A 22,080-nucleotide genomic window follows, 5' to 3' on the forward strand; every position below is an offset into this window, starting at 1 on the left:
AACCTTTTATAATAGTTGGAGATGATTTTTAGGCCAAAAAAAAAAAACCGGCTAGTAAAGGTCCCAAACGGTCATGTGACCATTAATACATGCTGGGCGTTTTTAACCGGTTAAAACCGGTTTTTTTAACCGGTTTTTTTTTTATATTCGTTATCGGTTAACCGATTAAAAACCGGTTTTTTTTTGTATAATCGATTAAATAACCGTTTTTTTAAAAAGCCGGTTTTATACCCGAACCGGTCTTGAAAAATATAACCGACTAATAACCGGCCAAACCGGTTGTAACCGAACCGGTTACAAAAAAAACCGGTTTCTGTTTTTTTTTTTCCGGTTTCGATTGCGTAATCAGTTTTTTTGTACACCTCTACCTCCGACCCAAGCCCCTCCACACCCGATAGACTTAACCCATCTTTGTTGAACCATATTTAAACCCATTCAAGCAAATACCAATTATAAGCGGAAGAAACGCGTTGGCATATCCAAGTAAACGCGTCGCTGCACGACGTATATTTTATCTTATCTTATGTACGTATATATTCAACGTATACTTATCTTATATCCATCACAAGAAAAGCCTCCTCCTGCCCGCCTTTGCCCAATTTCAACTTCAAACCAAATCACATCATCCGGTAAGCATTTCAACACAACTTTCCTTTTCTTTTCTTTCATAATTAATTCTGCAAATCATCACCGTCAATTCCATTCATCTGTGTAATTGATGATCAAATATGTTAATACTTATGTCATAATCCTTCGATTTTTCAGCACTTTCTCTCTCTAGATCATTGCACAATGAACATCTGAAATTCCAGAATTCAAATGTCTGATTATATCTGTACGTGAGATGAGATGTAAAATATGTTAGAATCTAGATCCCCAATTTCGCATCTGAAAAGCCCTAATTTTTAGGTTTTGAATCTGAAACTAAAAATCGTTAAGAAATTAGTCGTATATTTGTTTCTGTGTTCATGAATCATGTTATTGTTGTGGAAAGTAGTTAATTTTGGGTATACATGATGTGTTCATGAATTTGGTGAAGCATACCTACTTTTTACCTATAATTTTGGTCATAAGATTACAATTGTTCATCTTCAATGGGCAAAGGGACTCAATTCTGCATATTTTAATATTTTAGCCATTATTGTGTTCTTAATTGTGCCTGCTATTCATATAGGTGATCATTTAAATCCTTATTTCATAACTTGAAATAGTTGTCAATAGTGGCTATAGCGGGTTAACACCGACAAATAGCCCCTTTTCTGTATTTTTTTTAATTTTATTTTTAGAGATAAATAGCGATGGCCATTAGGGTTTTTCTGTTTCACGATTGAAAAAAGAAGTATACATGTAAAATTTGCGTATTTTGATAAAGTATATATGTAATATATATCTTAAATCTTCTACTACTTTATCGCTAAACATGAAATAGTGGGCGCTATTTCGTCGCTATCATTACGTAGCATATGGGTAGCTTGTCGCTATCGTCCGCTATTAGCTATCGACAACTATGACTTGAAAAGTAGCAGAATCATGTTTAACTAAATTGTCTTTGAAAACAAGGGTGAGATGACCTCCGGTTTCGATAGTCAGTGTCAGACTCCATTTTTTCGTTAAAGTAGTGTAGTTCAAGAAACAATTATCATATCAAACTGTCGCGTTACTTACTTGGGAGCTATCTTTCTTCTTCGATTGTCATTGCAGGTAATCTAAACTAAAGAAAACATGAGCGGAGAAGAACATCATAACACTCAGGACAAAGGGCTTCTCTCTAATATAGGACATGCTGCTGCTGGATACGCACAGAACCATCAACAGCATGGTGGAGCGTACCCTCCACAACAAGGGTATCCCCCGCAAGGATACCCACCTCAACATGGGTATCCCCCTCAAGGATACCCTCCACAACAAGGGTATCCCCCTCAAGGATACCCACCGCAACAAGGGTATCCCCCCCAAGGATACCCACCACAACAAGGGCACTCTGCTCCACATAGTTCTGGAGGTAAGTTGTTTTCATCAACATCATACTTCCGTTTTTCTCAGGTTTCATATTTTACTTTGTTATGCCAGCTCATAGGTTAAATATAGGGTAAATTTCATTTTACGTCCTTTAAGTTTTAGCGAAATTTTTGGCGCTGTCCTTTAACCAACGGAATTTCAATGGATGTTCTTTATGTTCTAATTTCATTACAGCAGATGTCTTTTATGTTTTAATTTTTTTTATAGTGGATGTTCTTTGTTTTTGTTATCTTTTTAGGGAGAAAGGACACCGCCTGTAAAGAAATTAGAACATAAAGGACATTTGTTGTTTAATTTCATTAGTTAATGGACACCGCCTGAAATTTTGCTGAAACTTAAAGGACGTAAAATGTAATTTACCCTTAAATATATCATGTATCTCAACTGCTCTTACTTTAGGAGGAGATATTTAAGAGCATTATTTAAAAAAAAAATATTCGGCTGATGAAATACAAATCAACATGATAACTTTATCCAATCTTTGAAAAGCAAAGATAGATTAAGAGTCCTTATTACCTTTAACCTTTTTTCAGAAAGAATATGTAAAGCAAACTTTTATTTGGAAAGCCTTTGTTGATAATTAAAGTATATATGCTGCTTTAATGGTGAAAGATGCATGCTTGTTTTAAAAAAAAAATCTTTTATTAACCCATGGCTTAATGTTTCATCAGGACATGGCGTTACAACCATGCTAGCTGGAGGTGCAGCAGCAGCTGCAGCCGCATACGGGGCCCACCAGCTAACATCGTCACATGGGCATGGAGGCCATAAAGTATCACATGGAACCCATAACATGATTCCAGGCATGGGACATTTCAGTGGTGGCAAACATGGTAAGCATGGTGGCGGCAAGTTCAAGGCGGGTAAGCATGGCAAAGGTGGGAAGCATGGGAAGTTTGGCAAGGGTAAGGGCAAGGGCAAGTTCTCAGGGTTCAAGAAATGGAAGTAAATGTTTATGTATATGTTGTTACTCTTATGTTCTGTTTTAACTTCCTAAAATCCGAGTTTCTCGGCTATAGTTTGGATTTTGATTTCTCGGTTGTTCTTTCTTGATGGGTTTTATGGTTCGGGTTTAATATATTAATAAACAGTAATTAATGTATAATTTGTTGATTTACAAGTTGCATCTTACTTGTTGCGTCTTTTTAACCGCTATGGTTGTGTTCACACTTGAGCCGAATTCTAGAAAGAGCTAGGACGATAAGCCTTTGGTCTAAAAAGATCATGGAGCATGAACTACACGCCAAACACATGAGCCAATGTGATGCGCGTAACGAATATTTGTTAGCATGCTCATGTAGATGAGGGATATATGTTTTTCAATATGTTTGATGCCTTGATGTTGGATTGGTGACCTAAGAAATAGAACTCATGTCATCATAGTAGACAAGAGTAGCACAAGTTGAGGATCACAAAATTCTAATGTCCAACCCAATGCCACCCTAGAGTGAACATTATTTGCAAGTGTAGTAACTACCTCGCTTAAATCAATAATAGATCCATTGGTTCCTTGAATAGTTTTGGACATACGAACAGCCTCGTCCTCTTTCACTTGTCGATATGACTTTAAGTCTATATCTTTGCCGAAAAAATGAGTCTAGTAAGGATATTTGAATATGGCTTGTATGGAAATATTATATATTGGGTTTTCATATCTCTCTAGCTGCTTCAACAAATGTGGTTATAATTACAGGCATAGTGTGCCAAAATGAAGCAACATAACTGGACCATAGGTATGAGCCATGGACTAAAGAACTCAGTGCATACACAAGCCTAATTGGTGAAGGTTTCCTAATTGTAGAAGAATAATCTGATTCTAAAACAAGTAGGGCAAAAAGTAATAAAAAAGAACATAACATATATACTTGTGCTCCAAAAGACATTTTAATTAATGTTCTTACTAAGTTTAGAAAGAAATAAATATGAAAATCAAAGTTTAAACTCACATAATAAAACGTCTAATGATGTTGTAGCCCAGTGGTTGCAATGGAGGTGGGAAGGTTTACCACCTTGTGGGTTCCTGTCCAGGAGTGCTCAGGTTCGAATCCCACTTCGACCGAGCTTTGGTCATGTATAGCCCTGACCGAGATGCGGTTCAAAAAAAAAAAAAAAACATAACAAAACGTCTGTGCTTCGAGATTTTTAATAAAAAGTCAGCAACAAACCTTGTCATCTTAATTATTGTATGCAAGGAGACACCCCCATCAATTTTTATATATCCTTCAAATTATACGATATGTTATGTTAAAATAGATCTTGTTTGATGACATGTTACATTCTAACCCATCTAAGGTTTCTATTATCCACTTGGGAATAGCTGTTGGTGAGTTTAGATAGAGCTCAAGATAGGAGAGGTCAAGGGTTCAATCCCCATAGGATGTAAGTTTAGCCATTCAAAAAAAAAAAAAAAAAATCTAAGGTTTCTATTCCATTGACCCCGGAGGTAAAATTAAGAGCAACATTATATGTATAACAATTGAAAGATTCAGTGACCTTCTTTCCTTCTTTTTTAGTTTTTTTTTTTTAATTTTTTTTCTTTTAATTAAAAGTTATTTTACTTTCTTTTATTGTTACTTTTTATTTATATTTTAAATTTAAATAGACACTTTCGTAGTGGTGGGGAGGGTGTATTTACACAAACGTCCTCTGCAAAAAAAAAAATGAGTAAATTACAACTTTTATCTTTTATGTGTGCAGCTCCGGATCCGATACCATTCCCATAAAATAATTAGGTGATATCCAAAAGCATAACCAAATCGATATCAAGAATGGTATCTTTAGCACACACAATAAATTCATAGCATTTTAAAATTATTAGTTTCAGTGCATTTTTATATCTACTTTTATTAACATAAAGTATAACAATTTATTACATGGTATTGAAAAATATTATATATGTATGTGTATACATACACACACAAGACAATCGTTTCTTCATAACAAACCCTTGCAACCATTGGATCACTGATGAAACACAGAATAACACTGAGGTTAATTTGGGGGGTTGTTTCTTCTGTGGGTTCGATCTCCTTTTTTACTCGTGAAAATGACCTGGATCCTGCAAAACAGCAACACCGTTAGTCTCGTTAAGAGGGGAATATGGGGGTTTCCCTCTTAACCAGGCTCCGGCGTGAGAATAAGTACTGTTCTGAGGGAGAATAAACAGTGTGTGTTGAGGGTGTGAGTATGGAGAGTAAGATGATTCAACCTGAATGATGATGAGTCCTATTTATAGCCGGAGGGTGAAGGAGGGAGGAGCAGCTGTGCCAACTGTGGTTGCGCCAGCTGTCCGACCAAGGGAAATATCCCCTTGGTCTCCTCTGCCATGGCCAGTGTCGTGGTACACGTGGCGCGCTTACATTTGCTCATTTTGGAGACGTCATACTGGCGTTGTCGGTCTGCTACTTGATTTGTTGCAGGCCTACATGGCGCTCAATGACTGGTGACACGTGTTGTCCTTCTTGTCGGACGGAGCATCCTTGGTGCCACCTTGATGTCTTCCAGAAGCTTCTAGAAGCTTCTGGATTACATTGCTGATGTAGGCGCCAAGTAGGATGAAAAAGTGGTGTGGTCCTTGCCATGTGGGCAAGGAATTGGGACCATACCTCTTCAAGTCCCCCCAGTCCAGTGTGCCTTCTAGTTGAGTTGATCGTCTAGGAGGGATTTTGGACTTATAAGGGTAGTGGTTTTTATGGCGTATGTTTGCTATTCGAGTTTTTGTGACAATGGTTGTACGGCGCGCGACTTGTTGGTAGTATGCGAAGTTGAGCCAACAGGACGCGTGGCGCATGGTTTATGGGTGATTTGAAAGGTTGTGTCAAATGGACGCATGGCGCATGGGTTTTGGTAACTTGTAAAAGTTGAGCCGAATGGACGCATGGCGCATGGGTTTTGGTAACTTGTAAAAGTTGAACCAAATGGACGCATGACGCATGGGTTTTGGTAACTTGTAAAAGTTGAGCCAAATGGACGCATGGCGCATGGGTTTTGGTAACTTGTAAAGTTGAGCCAAATGGACGCATGGCGCATGGGTTTTGGTAACTTGTAAAAGTTGAGCCAAATGGACGCATGGCGCATGGGTTTTGGTAACTTGTAAAAGTTGAGCCAAATGGACGCATGGCGCATGGGTTTTGGTAACTTGTAAAGTTGAGCCAACTGGACGCATGACGCATAGCGTGTTGGCAACTTGGAAAACTTGAGCCAACTGGACGCGTGGCGCATGGCGCACGACATTTGTTGTTTTCTTCTGAAGGAAGTTTTGTTGTCTTGGGGGGAAACAACTGATGTGACTGTCTGGTGTCCCTGCCTTATCGGAGGTGAACAGGTGCCTTTTCAGTTATGTCAGTTATTTTCTGTCACGGTGTCAGGCGTCTGTTACCCACGCTCCCGAAAAAAGAGGTGACGGCTTCTCTCTCTTCTGACGTGTCTCCTCCCCTTTGGATGCATTTCTGGCTTCCTGACGGCCCACTACCCATCACATTAAATGCGATAAGTATAAATATATGGCGGTTTCTTCTTCTTCCTTCACTTTTCAAAATTTGAAGTCTGTTTTTCTCTCTTAGTTCTTCCTCTTTCCTCCTTTTTTCTGGGGTGTCTTCATCTTGTACTTCTGATTTTGTTTCGATCATGTCTGGAGCGAATCCTTCGCAAAAGAAGAAAAGGAATAAAGGGAAGACTCCTCCAGGTCCTAACTAGGCGGTGATAGGGTGGAAAGAAGAAGAGTTCCACAATTTGGTGAGGGAGATGGGTTTTCTTCCTGAATGGGGAGCCCAGTATCCGACTGCTGGTTCCACTGCCATGGATGCACCCCCGGGTTACCTCACTTTATATGCTGCATTTTTCCGGGAGGGTAACTTCAGCTCCCGATTACCAAATTTGCTGCTGCGGTGTTGAGGAACTATAGGCTCCATATTTCTCAAATTAACGCGATTGGGCTTCCTCGTATTACTCACTTTGAGTTTGTCTGCAGGGCCAACCGCGTTGAGCCAACGTTTGAGATGTTTAACGTTTTTTATACTTCAACGGTTTCTATTCTTTTAACTCCCGGACGGGTGTTACTCCTGTTTGTTCTGTTCCTTTGAAGAGTTTGCATGATTGGAAGCAAAGGTTCTTCTATATCCGTCGAGGTGTTATCCCTGTGGATATGCATTATCGGTCGGTGGATGAAGGGATCCCGAAGATAGACGTTTTGGCGGGTTTTGCTGAACAGGATGGTACAAGAAGGTAACACATAAAGCTACTGCCATTTCTCAGTTGGAGGAAATGGCTTTGGTTGGCGCTGGAATGAGTCTGCGGTGGTTTCCGAAGAACCCTTTGGGTGTTCCTGTTTATGGTTACCAAGGCAAACGTATGTAGTTTTTCCAAAGTGTGTTTTTATTATTTTGTTGGTTTTTTTTGTGCGTTCCTCCTTATTCCCTTGTTTTTCGCAGTTGGGTACAGCTTATTAAATGTCTTGGATCCGAAGGCTGCGGGTGCCATGGTTGAGGCGATCCAAGAGGATGGAAAGCCGACGTGGTTAAACCAGATTCGAGGCCGTTTCTTGCATCCGTCCAATGAGAGTTTTGCTAAATACGCCAACGTTGCTTTAGATGGTGAAGATGACGCTATTGATCCTACTCGAGAGGAAGTTATTGTTCTCTCGAGTGGAAGCTTTGACAGATCTTCCGAAGGTCTAACTTCTCGTTACGCGCGTGCAGGTCCTGCGCAGGTGGCTGTTAATGAGCCCGTTCATGAACCTGTTGGTGATGATGTGGAGATTCCAGTTGAAACTGCTCATCAATTGGAATCCAGGAAGAATACGAAAGCTGGTGGATCAGAGAGGAAGGAGAAGGGGGTTGAGGACAAGGCTGCTGATACTCCCCGTAAGCGACCCTCTACTCTTCCTGTCCTAGATTACGTTGTCGTTTCTGATACATTGTCTGGTTTAGGGGCCGGAGAGAAACCTCATGGGTCTGATCCGGATGACCGCTCTACCTTGACGGAAATGATGAAGAAGAAAGCCCTTGAGGACAAAAAGCGGAAACTTGATGAGCAGGCTGCTGCTCTTCTTGCCTCAAAAAAGGCAAAATTCCAGAAGGAAGTTCCTCTTGCACCTTCCGAATCTGACATTGATATGGGCGTGTTTAGTGGAGATCGTGGTAACCTTTTAGAGGAAATATATGTTGCTTCTGCCCCTACAGGTAAAGGCTCTACAATTGTATGTTTTGTTATGTGTGCCTTGAGTTGTTTTTTGATTGTTATAGTTGTTTCGTGGCAGGTGTCAAGTCGGGTAAAGGACCGCGCAGGTTTGATATTTCGAAAATCACTCCTCCTGCTTCTCCTCCATCGAGGACAATTGATTTATCTCCTCCTCGCGATGATCTTGGTAAGAAGAAGAAGGAGGATGAGGTGACTGCTGAGCATGTGGGTGAAGGTGGTGGCGGTAGCACAGGTGGTGCTGGTGGGGATGGTAAAGGTAAGGGTGTTGACACTGAGGTGGAGTCTAGCGAAGCCACCCCGCATCAAACCATTTATACCAAGCGTCCACCGGGTGGTGGTGGTGCTACTTCAGGTGTGGCTCATAGTCCACAGTTTGAAAACATTCGCGCTGACTCTTGGGATACTCATAACCCGGCTTGTGATGATTTGCCACATGCTCATCGCTGGAATCTGACTCAGGGTTCCCGGATGAATGATCTGGGCAACTGTCATGATTTCTTCTCTTTGTCTCTTCCTCCCGCTGAAAGGATGTTCCAGAAAAAACGCAATCGGTTTGAGTTGTTGGATGATCATGTTCGTGCTGGAGTTAATTATTTCGCCACTTCTCAAGAGATTGTCCGCGAGTGGAGATTGATGGGGGAGGAGACAGTTGAGTTTGAAGATAAAAAGAGGGCTTTTGCTGAAGAGAAAGAAAAATTCAATGCTGAGAAGAAGGGTTTGCAATGGAGGGTTTCAGATGCTGAGCGGAAGTTGGAGCAAGAGAAACAGGTCAACGTTCAGAAGCAAAAGGACTGGGAGTTTGCTTGTGACGTACTAATGCTAAAATGCAATCCCAGCGTGAAGCTATTGTCCGGTTATCCGGTGAAAAGAAAGAACTTGCTGAGGAAGCCCATCAAGCGCGCGTTGCGTTTGAGAAGAAGGAGAAGGAGTACGTTGATCGTATTGCCAAGTTGGAAAACCTTGCTAAGCAGAAGGTTTCTGAATGTGAGGATGCTGAACGCCTTCTTGAAGAGAAGGCGTCTGAATGCAAAGCTTCTGAGCTCCTGGTTGAGGAGGTTTCTGCTGACTGCAAGTGGCTGCTATCGCGCGCAGTGCCCTTGGTAACTTCCTTTTTTTTTGTATGTGCTTTCTTTTTGTTTTAACCTCTTTTCTTATGTTGTTATGTATGTCTTTTCAGATCGCTGATCGTATAGTTAAATCCCGTGAGCTTGCTAGCTATATGTTTGAGTTGGGTCAATTGGGATATAATAGTAGGCGAAAAGATGGTTATAGCGAAGGTAGGGCGGCTGTTGTTAACAATGCGAAAGAATATCACTTCGAATTGTTCAAAGAAGATTGTGGCGGTAAATATGCTGCGAAGCGCAAGGAGTTCGCGTCTCTGGAGTTTGCTGTTGTTAAAGCTGCTCAGAAGCTATCCCGGAAGCCCGATGGTGTCGCCTTATTGAAGAAAGTGCTTGGTGATGAAGATCACGCGGCTGGAGGTACTGGGACTAGTCATCCAGAATGTAGGATTCCAGTCTGCGTGCCGCGTATGGCCTTAGATGGCCCTGTAATCATCTTACTCTCCATACTCACACCCTCAACACACACTGTTTATTCTCCCTCAGAACAGTACTTATTCTCACGCCAGAGCCTGGTTAAGAGGGAAACCCCCATATTCCCCTCTTAACGAGACTAACGGTGTTGCTGTTTTGCAGGATCCAGGTCATTTTCACGAGTAAGAAAGGAGATCGAACCCACATAAGAAACATCCCCCCAGATTAACCTCAGTGTTATTCTGTGTTTCATCATTGGCGCCATCCGCTTTTTGCAAAAACCACTCTCATCTCTTTTCTTTTTGAAAAACACTCGTCAAAATGGCTGAAATAAACCCTTCACACCAGGTGGACGGAGAAGTTTCTTCCTTTGAGCTCGTTTCGGACACAGCACACGTCCAAAGGGGCCAAAGGAACGAAATCATCCAAGAAGGGCAAATGAATGGTTAAACCAAGTGTTTCAGTCATGTCCACACCCTCTCCAGGTAACAATGCAAAGTCAAACTTATACACTAAATTTGCCAAAGCAAACTCGTTAAGAACCATTGAAAAATTAATACCAGGACATCCTCGTCGTCCAGCACCAAACGGTACGAACTCGAAATCAAAACCTTTATAATCGATTGTGGTGTTCAAGAACCTCTCTGGTCTAAACTTTTCAGGTTCTTCCCATATAGATGGATCTCTCGATACCGCCCAAATGTTCATCATCACTCGTGTACCTGATGGGATATCGTAACCATGTAGTTTGACGTCTTTAGTTGGTGCACGAGGACCAAGTATTGGAGCTGGAGGATGTAGTCGTAAGGATTCTTTAAGGACCGCTTTTAGGTAAGGCATTTTGTCTAGGTCGTCTTCGGGGATCATTGAGCTTCCTTGTCCTATTTTGTGTACCTCTTGTTGCAATTCTTTCATAACACGTGGGTTTTGTAATAGCTCATTAATCGCCCAGTCTATGGGTGTGAATGTTGTATCAGTGCCACCAACAAACATGTCCTACGAAACAAGAATCATATCACACAAATATATAGGTGATGGTTAAAAAATTATTCAGAACTAATGAAAATCTACTAAAAGGAACCCCCTGTAAAAAATTTCCTGATCCGCCCGCCACTTTATAAGATGCTTACAGTTTTAGAATTCTTAACAAATATTTTTATGCTAAAATTCTCCAATATATGTGTGTGTATATATATATATATATATATATATATATATAGAGAGAGAGAGAGAGAGAAAGAGAGATATTACGAAGAGGACAGCCTTCATCACGTCTCTTTCAAGATGATAACCCGACGAGTTATCTCTTTGAATTTCTAATAAAATATCAACAAGATCTTGGTCTTGGTCACCAGACTGTTTCTTGTTTTCATGTTCACGGATTACATCTTCACAAAACTCATTAACTTCTTTAATAAGTTCATTAGTTTTTCGATCAAATCCAGTCAATATATCGATCCAGCTTAGCGACGGAATATAAGTCACGAAAGAAAAACGTCCCACCAAATCCATAAACCGATCTAGTAAGTGCTTAATCTTCAAATGTTCAAATCTTCTCCCCATAGCCACCCTAGAGATCACACTGTTTGTAAGTGTAGTAACTATATCGCTTAAATCAATAACGGATCCATTGGCTCCTTGAATTGTTTTGATCATATGAACAACCTCTTCCTCTCTCACCTGTCGATACGACTGAACCCTTTTGTTGCTTAAAAGATGTAGTACGGAAATGCTTTTCACCTGCCTCCAGTGCTCTCCATATGCGGCAAAAGTTATGTCTTTACCGTCAAAAGCAAGTTTAGTAAGAATCTTTGTAACTGGTTTGTTTGCAAATATTATATCTTGGGTTTTCATAATCTCCCTAAATGCTTCAACAGATGATGTTACAACTACAGGCACGGTGCCAAAATGAAGCAACATAACTGGACCATAGGTTTGAGCCAGGGAGTGAAGGGCAGCTTGAATACTCAAGCCTAACTGGTGGAGGTTTCCAATTAGTGGTAACTTTGGTGGGGATGGTGGAAGGAAAGCCTGAAAAGAAGTGGCTTTTGCGGCAATTATTTTTCTCATCTTCAACATCATTCATGAAAAACAAATTGAAAAAACAATTAAAAAGCAAATCAAATTTGGTCAGAATTGAATATAACCAAAAAAAGGAATTCAACGCCTCAATACCGTCCAGATCTGGGAAGTTCTTTTGAGCGAACTTCATCATCGTTCTTGATCTCTACAGCTTTTGCTACCATGAGTACCTGTTTCTCTATGATCTGAAACCAAAAATTAGGTTTGCGATTGTTACTTAACATTTGTATGAAATGAAATGATTGAATCACGAACCTCTTGAACTGTATTCTTCATTGGATTTGATTTATGTTAAAGATTGTGAATCTGAATTTGAGATCGAATTTTGATGTCTCTCTCTCTCTTTGTATTTCTCTTCACCCTCTCTTTTCTCGTTTTCTCTCTCTTCAAATGACAAAATGACAGTGATGGGGTGTATGGGGAATTGAGGATGAGCGGGAGTTGAAAATATTTGAACAAAATTTGGCCGCCCAAAAATAGTCAATGAAAACCATTGAAATTGAATGCTTAGAGCATTCACATCCAAATAATCAAATTATGTGTGTGGTGTTTTTAAAATATAAAGAGTATAAAAAATGGTTGTGAGTAGAGGAGAGAGAAAATGTTACTGTTCATCTGTATATTTGGGGGGACACTGTTCACCCCCTATAATTTTTTAATATATTTTGAAAGTGATTGTGAGTGGAGGAGAGAGAAACGATAATGATAAAGGTATAAAAAATATTATTTAATTGAAAAGGAGAGAGAAAAAGTAGTGTTTTTTAGTGTAATTTAGGGTGAAAATATGGTGGATTGAATGTGAATGCTTTAAAGATGTTGTAAGTCATGCATAAACACATATACATGTTGAAAAAGTGGCAAATGACATTTTTTCCCTTTGGATATGCTTATTACTATAGTGTATATATATATATATATATATATATATATATATATATATATATATATGTTTATACACACATATATATGTTAAGATTTTTGCGTTTTGAACGATTTTATAGGTGACCCATTTATACATTATTATGTCTACTTATTCGCAATATATCTACGATTTGCGCTTCGCAATATATGTGCATAACTATGGACATAGTCGGTATGTATACATATATATATATATATATATATAGGGCCAGGATCATTTCAGAACCATAAATATTTACAGAACTCGCAGAACTCCTAATAAACAATCTTTTTATTTATATATTTTTATGTTTAGGATAATTTTATCATTTATTATGTGTATTTTTACGATTACATACATGTTAAGAGTAATTTTATCATTTTTTATATGTAATTTTATAATTACACATATGTAAACTAGTTTTTTTACATATATGTAATTAGTTATGACACATATATAATTTTGGCAATTAAATATATGTAAACTACTTTTAACATATATGTAATCAAAGAAATACATATAATAGATGATAAAAAGATGCTAAATACAAAAACTTATCTATAAAATGATTGTTTATTAGGAGTTCTGAAACTTCTGTAGTTATATATATCGTAATCGACGTATCATGTTATTTCACATATATGCCACACTTGACCACTTAATATATATATATCAAATAACTTATCAAGTTACTTCAAGCATATATTTCTCATGTGTATCACAAACTTTCACACATAATGCGATTTCTGATCTAGTTTACCGTTTCTACCACACAAACGTCTAAACATATCATCATTTCATATCATCATGATATAACTTAGTAAATCACATTGCACATACTCATATTCACATATGAATTTATAACACATAAAGTTCACTCTTGAACATCCCGTTTTCGCGTACGTTGAAATATGTGTATTTTACCGTTTCGGTAGCGTTTTTGGGCGTCGGAAGTCACGTATGATCAACCAAACACCAAAGATACTTTTTATAAGTTAACATACTTATATTTATCATAAAAACATCAGTTTATGATCAGATTTAAAATAGTTTTGAAAAATCACTTTAAAAGCCGATTTTTACCGTTTTTAACGCATAGTTTCTTACCGAACTTTACCGTAACCATCCCAAATCATCACGACTTAATATTTTTTCATAACACATGCTATCTACTGATCATAAAAATGATTTTACTCATGTGTATGCAGGTCTCATGAATAGCACAAAAATCATACAAACATCTCCTGATTTACTACTTTTCAAGCTAGAAGTGCAACATGCAAAGCTACCAAGTTATGACATAATTTTAGTAACTTCAAAACATATCATCTAGCATTATTTTACATGTCTATCTACTGATTTAAATGAATATTCATCATAAAACAACAATTTCATTTTATGATGATCACCAAATCATCCTACAAGTCTATGTACAAGCACTTTATGCACATTTTACTTTATATTCATCACACAAGATTAATCAATCTTATTCTTTTATTTATCATGATATATGACACATTCATACTTCATTCTTATTCAATCATTCTATCATCATACAATAAATCTTTGAGCACATGCATCTTAACTATCATTCAAGAACATGCATTAACTTGAAATTTCATAAATATGTGTAGTAAATTTTCGGCCATGTGATCATATATATAACAATTGTAATTTCAAGAACTTTCAAATTACTTTCATCATATTTATCATTCAAATTTCACATGCATGATACTCAAATCATTTAAATAATCATTCTACAAGAACACTTTTAATCAAAAATCAAAACATACAATCTAACACACACATACATGCTCACGGCTGCACATACATACACACATTCATCTCATTTTTAATTTTGTAGAAACCATTGGTTATTTTTTATAAGAGTTGTGAAAATTCCAAGTATTGGAGAACCACGGTAATCATCATCATCATCATCATCATCAAGAACATGACTTTAAAGCAATGAAATTTTATACCTTTCAAGTATGAAAGTGCAATGATGATTAGATTTTTGATGATAATGAGCTTGTTCCTCTTTGAAATCGCCTTGGAATTATCTTTTGATCTTCAAACCGAATTAAGACTACCTTGAAATGCCCATGATATTCATAAAAATTAGTTGAAATTTTGAAAAGTGGGTGTTTAGAGATGGGTTCGGCCGTGAGTTTGGTGAAGGAGGAGATGAGAATTTTGTTTGATGGTTTTGAAAGGAATTAGGTGGTTTTGAATGATTTGAAATGATTATGTTTGCATGCAAATCTACACATGTCCAATACACACAAATCAAGAGAGAGGTGGGCATCCTCTTGGCCGCCACCTATCACCTCTCTCACAATACACACATATACATATATTACATACACATAATACAGGTAAAAAGCAGGTATTTTACTGACTACCGGGTATTTTGTTGGTGCAGTCATCTGTCGTCTTCGTCTTATGTCGAGTCTCGAGTTCGTTGAAGATCTGATCAGGCATGACATCAGTAAACAAGAAAAGGATAGCTGGCCGTTTGAAGGAAGGCTTTCGTTTCAATGAAGCCGTTCCGTTTGAAGGCATCCGTTTGAAGGTCATCCGTTTGAAGCCGATCCATTTGAATGATAGTCGGTCGTTTGAGCATGTTCAAACGGCCAGGTAGGATCTATATATAGTTTTCAAGCGGTAGTCATTTGTAACGATTCGAATATTTGATACCGAGGTGCTGCCGGTATTTTCTTGTACTGTAATCACTGTCATATCAATAGAAAAGAGGTTTAAAGTGTATTCAAGCTGTTTTCTAGTGCGTTTCTTAGTATTCCGCCTCTGAAACGTACAAGAGCTCTTCCAATCGACTCATTCAGGTCGAAACCGATCCTACAATTGGTATCAGAGCTCAGGACGAGGAGTTCTTACCATATTCAGCTTGGAAATCTGTTTTTCTACACCTTCTGTTCAAAGCCGATACTTTTCACGTTCAAAATCAGCTCAAAACTTCACACTGTGTTCGGAATTGATAACTGACAAAGCCTTGAAAGTTTCAGACTGAAAATCGAAGTAAAATTGATAAAAATTGGCTGTCCGTTTGAAATCATTCGACAAAATGATGACGTCATGAGACCTTCCGTTTGAAACCAGGTCAATCGTTTGAACTGATCGTTTGAAAACAGTTCCCATCGTTTGAAGCTGTTGTTCAATCGTTTGAACCAGATCCTGTCGTTTGAAATCACAACCTATCGTTTGAAAAGTGATACTGTCGTTTGAACAATATCTGTTCGTTTGAAAGATACTTTCTGTCGTTTGAAAGCTTCCTGTCGTTTGAAAGTTCATCGTTTGAATCAACTACCGTTTGAACTGTGTAGTCCATTTGAAAGCTGTTTAGTTTGTGAAATATGGATAACGAGTACTACAACGCATTTGCAACACCATCGAGTCCAGCTGCAGTTTTTCAAGCTATGAATTTAGATAATGAGACAGGAACTACCCAAAAACCTCCTAAATTGATGAGTATCGAAGAATATCATGGATGGAAAGATCGTTTTGAAAACTGGGTTCAAGCCAACCATCTAAGATCGTGGGAGTGCATACTTAAGAAATATGTGTTACCGTGTACTGATATGCATGTTGAAAAGGAATTATCAGAATTCACGGATCAAGAACGTGTTATGTACAGAGCAGAAAAGATGATGATCAGTTTGCTTCAACAGGCCATCAAAGAAGACATCTTCATACTGCTTCAGCATGATAAAACTTCAAAGTCTATTTGGGATGCTCTTCGTATTAAGTTTGAAGGCAGTGAAAACATGATCAAGAGCAAGAAAGCATTACTAAAGAAAGAATTTGATCTTTTTAGTAGTTTACCCGGAGAAGATACCAAGCAGCTTATTGAACGGTATTGTCATTTAGTACGATTCATGTCGATGCTTAGTATAAAGAAGGACAGAGATGAGTGGGTAGACAAGCTGGCTGATGCATTACCGCAGAAAGAATGGGGAACGTATTTGATGATTCTGAAGAATACCGGTGTTTATGAGTTTATTGAAAAGATTGAGAGTCAGAATCTGGAACAGCAGAAGATCGCTAGGATGAACAGTCCGAGCGGTCAACATGATGTGAAAATGTACTACAAGGGTAGTATTCCGGCTCCTGAAGCTGAGAGAAGTCCGAAAATTCAAACTGCGTTCAGTGTTGGAGATTCATCTGAAAAAGCTGATCAGGGTTCGAACAACAGCAGCAGCGGGTTCTCATCATTTCCGAGTGTCAATCCCAAAGAGTCAAAGACAAGTGTTCAATCTCAGGGAACAAATACAGGAAATGGATATGTGATTCAATGCAACATAGCTCTCAACCTTCCAGAAGGTCAAAGCTTCTCTGAAGATACTGCAAAAGACCACATGGCACTTCTGGGTTCTGTTCTGTTATCCTATGAAGGTCTGGTTGCTGGTCGGATCGGAAATCCTATGCTCACCAGAGAGGATTACGATCAAATAGACGCCGAAGAGATGGAACTCATGGATATCAAATGGTGTCTTGCAAGTGTTCTTCGACGTGCTGAGAAGTTCAAAACCATCACCGGGAGAAATGACTTTCTTGATGCTCATGTTTCTACTTTAGGTTTTGATAAATCTAAAGTTACTTGTTTTCGATGCAGGGAGAAAGGCCATTTCAAACGGGAGTGTAAAGGTAGAGAAGCTAGTGGAGCACAGAATCCATTCGGAAAAGATGACTACTACCGTAGAGCTATCTATCAGCAAGTTGGTCAATCTCAAGAACCACAGACAGCTCATGGAAGAAAGATTGAAGATCCCAAGAGAGCATGTTTGGTAGATTTCAGCTGGAGTGATTACATATCATCTGAAGGCACAGCAGCACGCATAATCGATCAAGATGATGAGAAACTACCAGAAGGTTTTAGTTGGATATGTTCGTTGATGAAAAAGGAGAATTCAAAGCATTCATTGCCAAGATTGTTAAAGAGCCAGATTTGTTTGCTACCTGGATGAAATCTATTGGGGTGAATGTGTCTAGTGAGGATGAAAAGTCTGTTGCGTCTGATGGGAATTCAGAAAGTACCGATGAATTTTCAGAAAGATCTGGAGAAATTTCAGAGGGTTCAGATGAGAGTTTATCGAGTTCTGATGAGAGTGTACAGAATGAGGTTGTTTCAGAAAAAGCAGTTGTATTTGACAAAACACCGTCTGATTCGGGTGTTTCAGATGCTGATTCTGAAAAATCTGTTCAATTTGATCAATCACCAGACCACAGTAGCAGTGATGATGAGGAAGAGAAACATATAAATGTTGCTAAATCTCATCTTTCTCCTGAAAGTTTTCATTTCTATTTTGCAGATCGCATGGAAAAACTGAAGGAGAAAAGAGCTGCTAAAGAACAACAAAAAAAATCTGATGGTAATGTTCAAAATGTTGAAAGCGCTGCTGAGAAGATTACCGAAGTTGAGAAAGATGAAGAAAAGGTGAATGAAGCTGAAAAGGTGATTGAAGTTGTGAAAACAATCGAGGTTGAGAAGATTGTAGAAGTCGTCAAGCCTTGCGAGAAGTGTTTGGAAGCTTGCAAGGAATGTGCAGCAAAAGACGACATTATAGCTGAATATGAGAAGAAGAAGGAACAGTTACTGTTTAACCTCAACTATGTGAAAGAATCGTACGATGTCTTGAACAAAACAGTAACTCGTCTTCAAAAGACAAACTCAGAACGAGAACAAGCACTGACGATGATGAATGCAGTCATGATGTCAAAGCAGAAGGCGATAAACTTCTACATCGAAGAAAGTGCCAAATGGAAGCAAGAGTTGGAAACGGAAAAGACTGAGAATGAGAGAATTAGATGTCTACTACAAAGTTATTCTAGTTCTGATTATCTCATTGAAATTTCACATGCATGATACTCAAATCATTTAAATAATCATTCTACAAGAACACTTTTAATCAAAAATCAAAACATACAATCTAACACACACATACATGCTCACGGCTGCACATACATACACACATTCATCTCATTTTTAATTTTGTAGAAACCATTGGTTATTTTTTATAAGAGTTGTGAAAATTCCAAGTATTGGAGAACCACGGTAATCATCATCATCATCATCATCATCATCATCAAGAACATGACTTTAAAGCAATGAAATTTTATACCTTTCAAGTATGAAAGTGCAATGATGATTAGATTTTTGACGATAATGAGCTTGTTCCTCTTTGAAATCGCCTTGGAATTATCTTTTGATCTTCAAACCGAATTAAGACTACCTTGAAATGCCCATGATATTCATAAAAATTAGTTGAAATTTTGAAAAGTGGGTGTTTAGAGATGGGTTCGGCCGTGAGTTTGGTGAAGGAGGAGATGAGAATTTTGTTTGATGGTTTTGAAAGGAATTAGGTGGTTTTGAATGATTTGAAATGATTATGTTTGCATGCAAATCTACACATGTCCAATACACACAAATCAAGAGAGAGGTGGGCATCCTCTTGGCCGCCACCTATCACCTCTCTCACAATACACACATATACATATATTACATACACATAATACAGGTAAAAAGCAGGTATTTTACTGACTACCGGGTATTTTGTTGGTGCAGTCATCTGTCGTCTTCGTCTGATGTCGAGTCTCGAGTTCGTTGAAGATCTGATCAGGCATGACATCAGTAAACAAGAAAAGGATAGCTGGCCGTTTGAAGGAAGGCTTTCGTTTGAATGAAGCCGTTCCGTTTGAAGGCATCCGTTTGAAGGTCATCCGTTTGAAGCCGATCCATTTGAATGATTGTCGGTCATTTGAGCATGTTCAAACGGCCAGGTAGGATCTATATATAGTTTTCAAGCGGTAGTCATTTGTAACGATTCGAATATTTGATACCGAGGTGCTGCCGGTATTTTCTTGTACTGTAATCACTGTCATATCAATAGAAAAGAGGTTTAAAGTGTATTCAAGTTGTTTTCTAGTGCGTTTCTTAGTATTCCGCCTTTGAAACGTACAAGAGCTCTTCCGATCGACTCATTCAGGTCGAAACCGATCCTACAATTGGTATCAGAGCTCAGGCCGAGGAGTTCTTGCCATATTCAGCTTGGAAATCTGTTTTTCTACACCTTCTGTTCAAAGCCGATACTTTTCACGGTCAAAATCAGCTCAAAACTTCACACTGTGTTCGGAATTGATAACTGACAAAGCCTTGAAAGTTTCAGACTGAAAATCGAAGTAAAATTGATAAAAATTGGCTGTCCGTTTGAAATCATTCGACAAAATGATGACGTCATGAGACCTTCCGTTTGAAACCAGGTCAATCGTTTGAACTGATCGTTTGAAAACAGTTCCCATCGTTTGAAGCTGTTGTTCAATCGTTTGAACCAGATCCTGTCGTTTGAAATCACAACCTATCGTTTGAAAAGTGATACTGTCGTTTCAATATCTATTCGTTTGAAAGATACTTTCTGTCGTTTGAAAGCTTCCTGTCGTTTGAAAGTTCATCGTTTGAATCAACTACCGTTTGAACCGTGTAGTCCGTTTGAAAGCTGTTTAGTTTGTGAAATATGGATAACGAGTACTACAACGCATTTGCAACACCATCGAGTCCAGCTGCAGTTTTTCAAGCTATGAATTTAGATAATGAGACAGGAACTACCCAAAAACCTCCTAAATTGATGAGTATCGAAGAATATCATGGATGGAAAGATCGTTTTGAAAACTGGGTTCAAGCCAACCATCTAAGATCGTGGGAGTGCATACTTAAGAAATATGTGTTACCGTGTACTGATATGCATGTTGAAAAGGAATTATCAGAATTCACGGATCAAGAACGTGTTATGTACAGAGCAGAAAAGATGATGATCAGTTTGCTTCAACAGGCCATCAAAGAAGACATCTTCATACTGCTTCAGCATGATAAAACTTCAAAGTCTATTTGGGATGCTCTTCGTATTAAGTTTGAAGGCAGTGAATGTCACACCCCCAAATTCCACCCGCGGATAACACCCGCTTCGAGGGCGTGACTGACCAGGATCCAGCCACCAATTCATTTTAAGCCTATGTAACATAATTTTTGGTATCTAAACTGATGTAACAACAATATTAAACATATTGAGGCATATCTTACTTGTCATAGGGCTAATTAGGCGTTCCAAACGCGTTTTACGCGAACGACGCGATAAAGTAGCATAAGCTACCTAAACGGGTCGTAACGGGTCAAAAGCACTTAGGTTAAGTTTCGTTTTAGTATGTAGGCTTTGTTAAACCATACTACATAAGTTCCCATACTTATTTGGTTTACAAACCCTCGTACTACCCGATCCTCCGAATAGGCCCGTGGTTATCCTAACACTTAGGTTAAGTTTCGTTTTAGTATGTGCCGTTTGATTCCGTGATCTTCTAGCATTGCTTGGTGGTTATCCTAGGACCTCTAAGCAATCCCAAGTGAGTACATAGTACCCCTCTTTTACTGTTTTTCAAACATTTTGGGGTGAAACACATGTGCCTACTTGTTACTTTCATGCTTTCCATGTTTTCATATCATATGCTTGTTATGTTCAATAGTACACATATAGTACATGCTTTCATTGTGTTTTTGCTATGTATGTCCATTGTGTGCATACTTAGTACATTGTTTTACATGACATTTTCATGCTATGTATGTTCATCATACTTGGTGCACTGTTTTTCAACACATGCTTGCATTTTGGGTATGACATTTGGTTTGTTTAAGTGGGACCATATACATTCATTAACTTTGATCACGCCGCTCGTTAGTAGGTAATGGTACCATAGGAATTGACAACTCCCGTTCCTGACATCCTGGGTATGTTTGGATGGAAGGAATGACCGAATTCGATTAAAACATTTAGACAGATAGACCTTTAATTTGTTTAAAGGTTTATCACCACAGTCGCAAGGCTTGAATGTATGCATTTTTACAATACCATATAAATGTTTGTATTCAGTGTAGCATGCATTTCCACAAAACATAACGTTGATCTAAACTGAGTTTTACTTCAATACCTTTTTTTGTGCATTTTCACCTATGGTTTAGTTAATACATATTTCACAAGCCATACATGACATTTTGTTTACACATTACATGATTGACATTTGACATAGACATTTTTGACATGGTTTTCACAATGACATTTGACAATTTGGTTTAGACATGGGCAAATTTACATTGGTGGTTTGTTTGGGTAAGTGGTTTAAGTAACGAGACGTATGTAATGTGATACTAGCATGGTGGATACGCCGCTGGTACTTCCTATATATAAGTGCTTGTATTGTATTACATGTCGTAGCGTTATTTAAATCATTCAATTTGGATTTATACATTTTTACCAATGACATATTTTCACAAGACCTTGTTTT

General features: G+C 38.4%; 2 protein-coding genes across 4 annotated transcripts; one reads left to right on the top strand and one right to left on the bottom strand.

Annotated features, from left to right (window-relative positions):
* Positions 1-460: 460 nt before the first annotated feature.
* LOC110874462 (glycine-rich protein A3) lies at positions 461-3,145 on the top strand. Of its 3 annotated transcripts, none has more exons than XM_035990144.1 (3): positions 461-629; positions 1,702-2,002; positions 2,691-3,145. In XM_035990144.1, exons 2-3 carry the CDS (start codon positions 1,723-1,725, stop codon positions 2,966-2,968), a joined length of 558 nt encoding a protein of 185 aa, XP_035846037.1. In that variant the 5' UTR covers positions 461-629; positions 1,702-1,722; the 3' UTR covers positions 2,969-3,145. The 3 variants fall into 3 exon arrangements, with proteins under 3 accessions (XP_035846037.1, XP_035846040.1, XP_035846039.1); XM_035990147.1 differs by lacking the exon at positions 461-629 and adding an exon at positions 705-835; XM_035990146.1 differs by lacking the exon at positions 461-629 and adding an exon at positions 1,054-1,174.
* A 6,946-nt stretch (positions 3,146-10,091) lies between these two features.
* LOC110929312 (3-beta-hydroxylase) lies at positions 10,092-12,015 on the bottom strand. Its single transcript, XM_022172449.1, has 2 exons — positions 11,004-12,015; positions 10,092-10,748 (listed from the first exon to the last, which is right to left on the bottom strand). Exons 1-2 carry the CDS (start codon positions 11,832-11,834, stop codon positions 10,092-10,094), a joined length of 1,488 nt encoding a protein of 495 aa, XP_022028141.1. The 5' UTR covers positions 11,835-12,015.
* Positions 12,016-22,080: the final 10,065 nt, after the last annotated feature.

This window comes from Helianthus annuus, chromosome 1, assembly GCF_002127325.2.
Source record: "Helianthus annuus cultivar XRQ/B chromosome 1, HanXRQr2.0-SUNRISE, whole genome shotgun sequence".
Lineage (NCBI taxonomy): Eukaryota > Viridiplantae > Streptophyta > Magnoliopsida > Asterales > Asteraceae > Helianthus > Helianthus annuus.

Bases quoted from the DNA above. Each gene is read 5' to 3' on its own strand.
- LOC110874462 (XM_035990144.1), top strand. From the start codon at position 1,723: ATGAGCGGAGAAGAACATCATAACACTCAGGACAAAGGGCTTCTCTCT. The intron at 2,003-2,690 runs GTAAGTTGTTTT...ATGTTTCATCAG, and splicing joins TGCTCCACATAGTTCTGGAG to GACATGGCGTTACAACCATG.
- LOC110929312 (XM_022172449.1), bottom strand. From the start codon at position 11,834: ATGATGTTGAAGATGAGAAAAATAATTGCCGCAAAAGCCACTTCTTTT. The intron at 10,749-11,003 runs GTAATATCTCTC...CTTGTTTCGTAG, and splicing joins TGATGAAGGCTGTCCTCTTC to GACATGTTTGTTGGTGGCAC.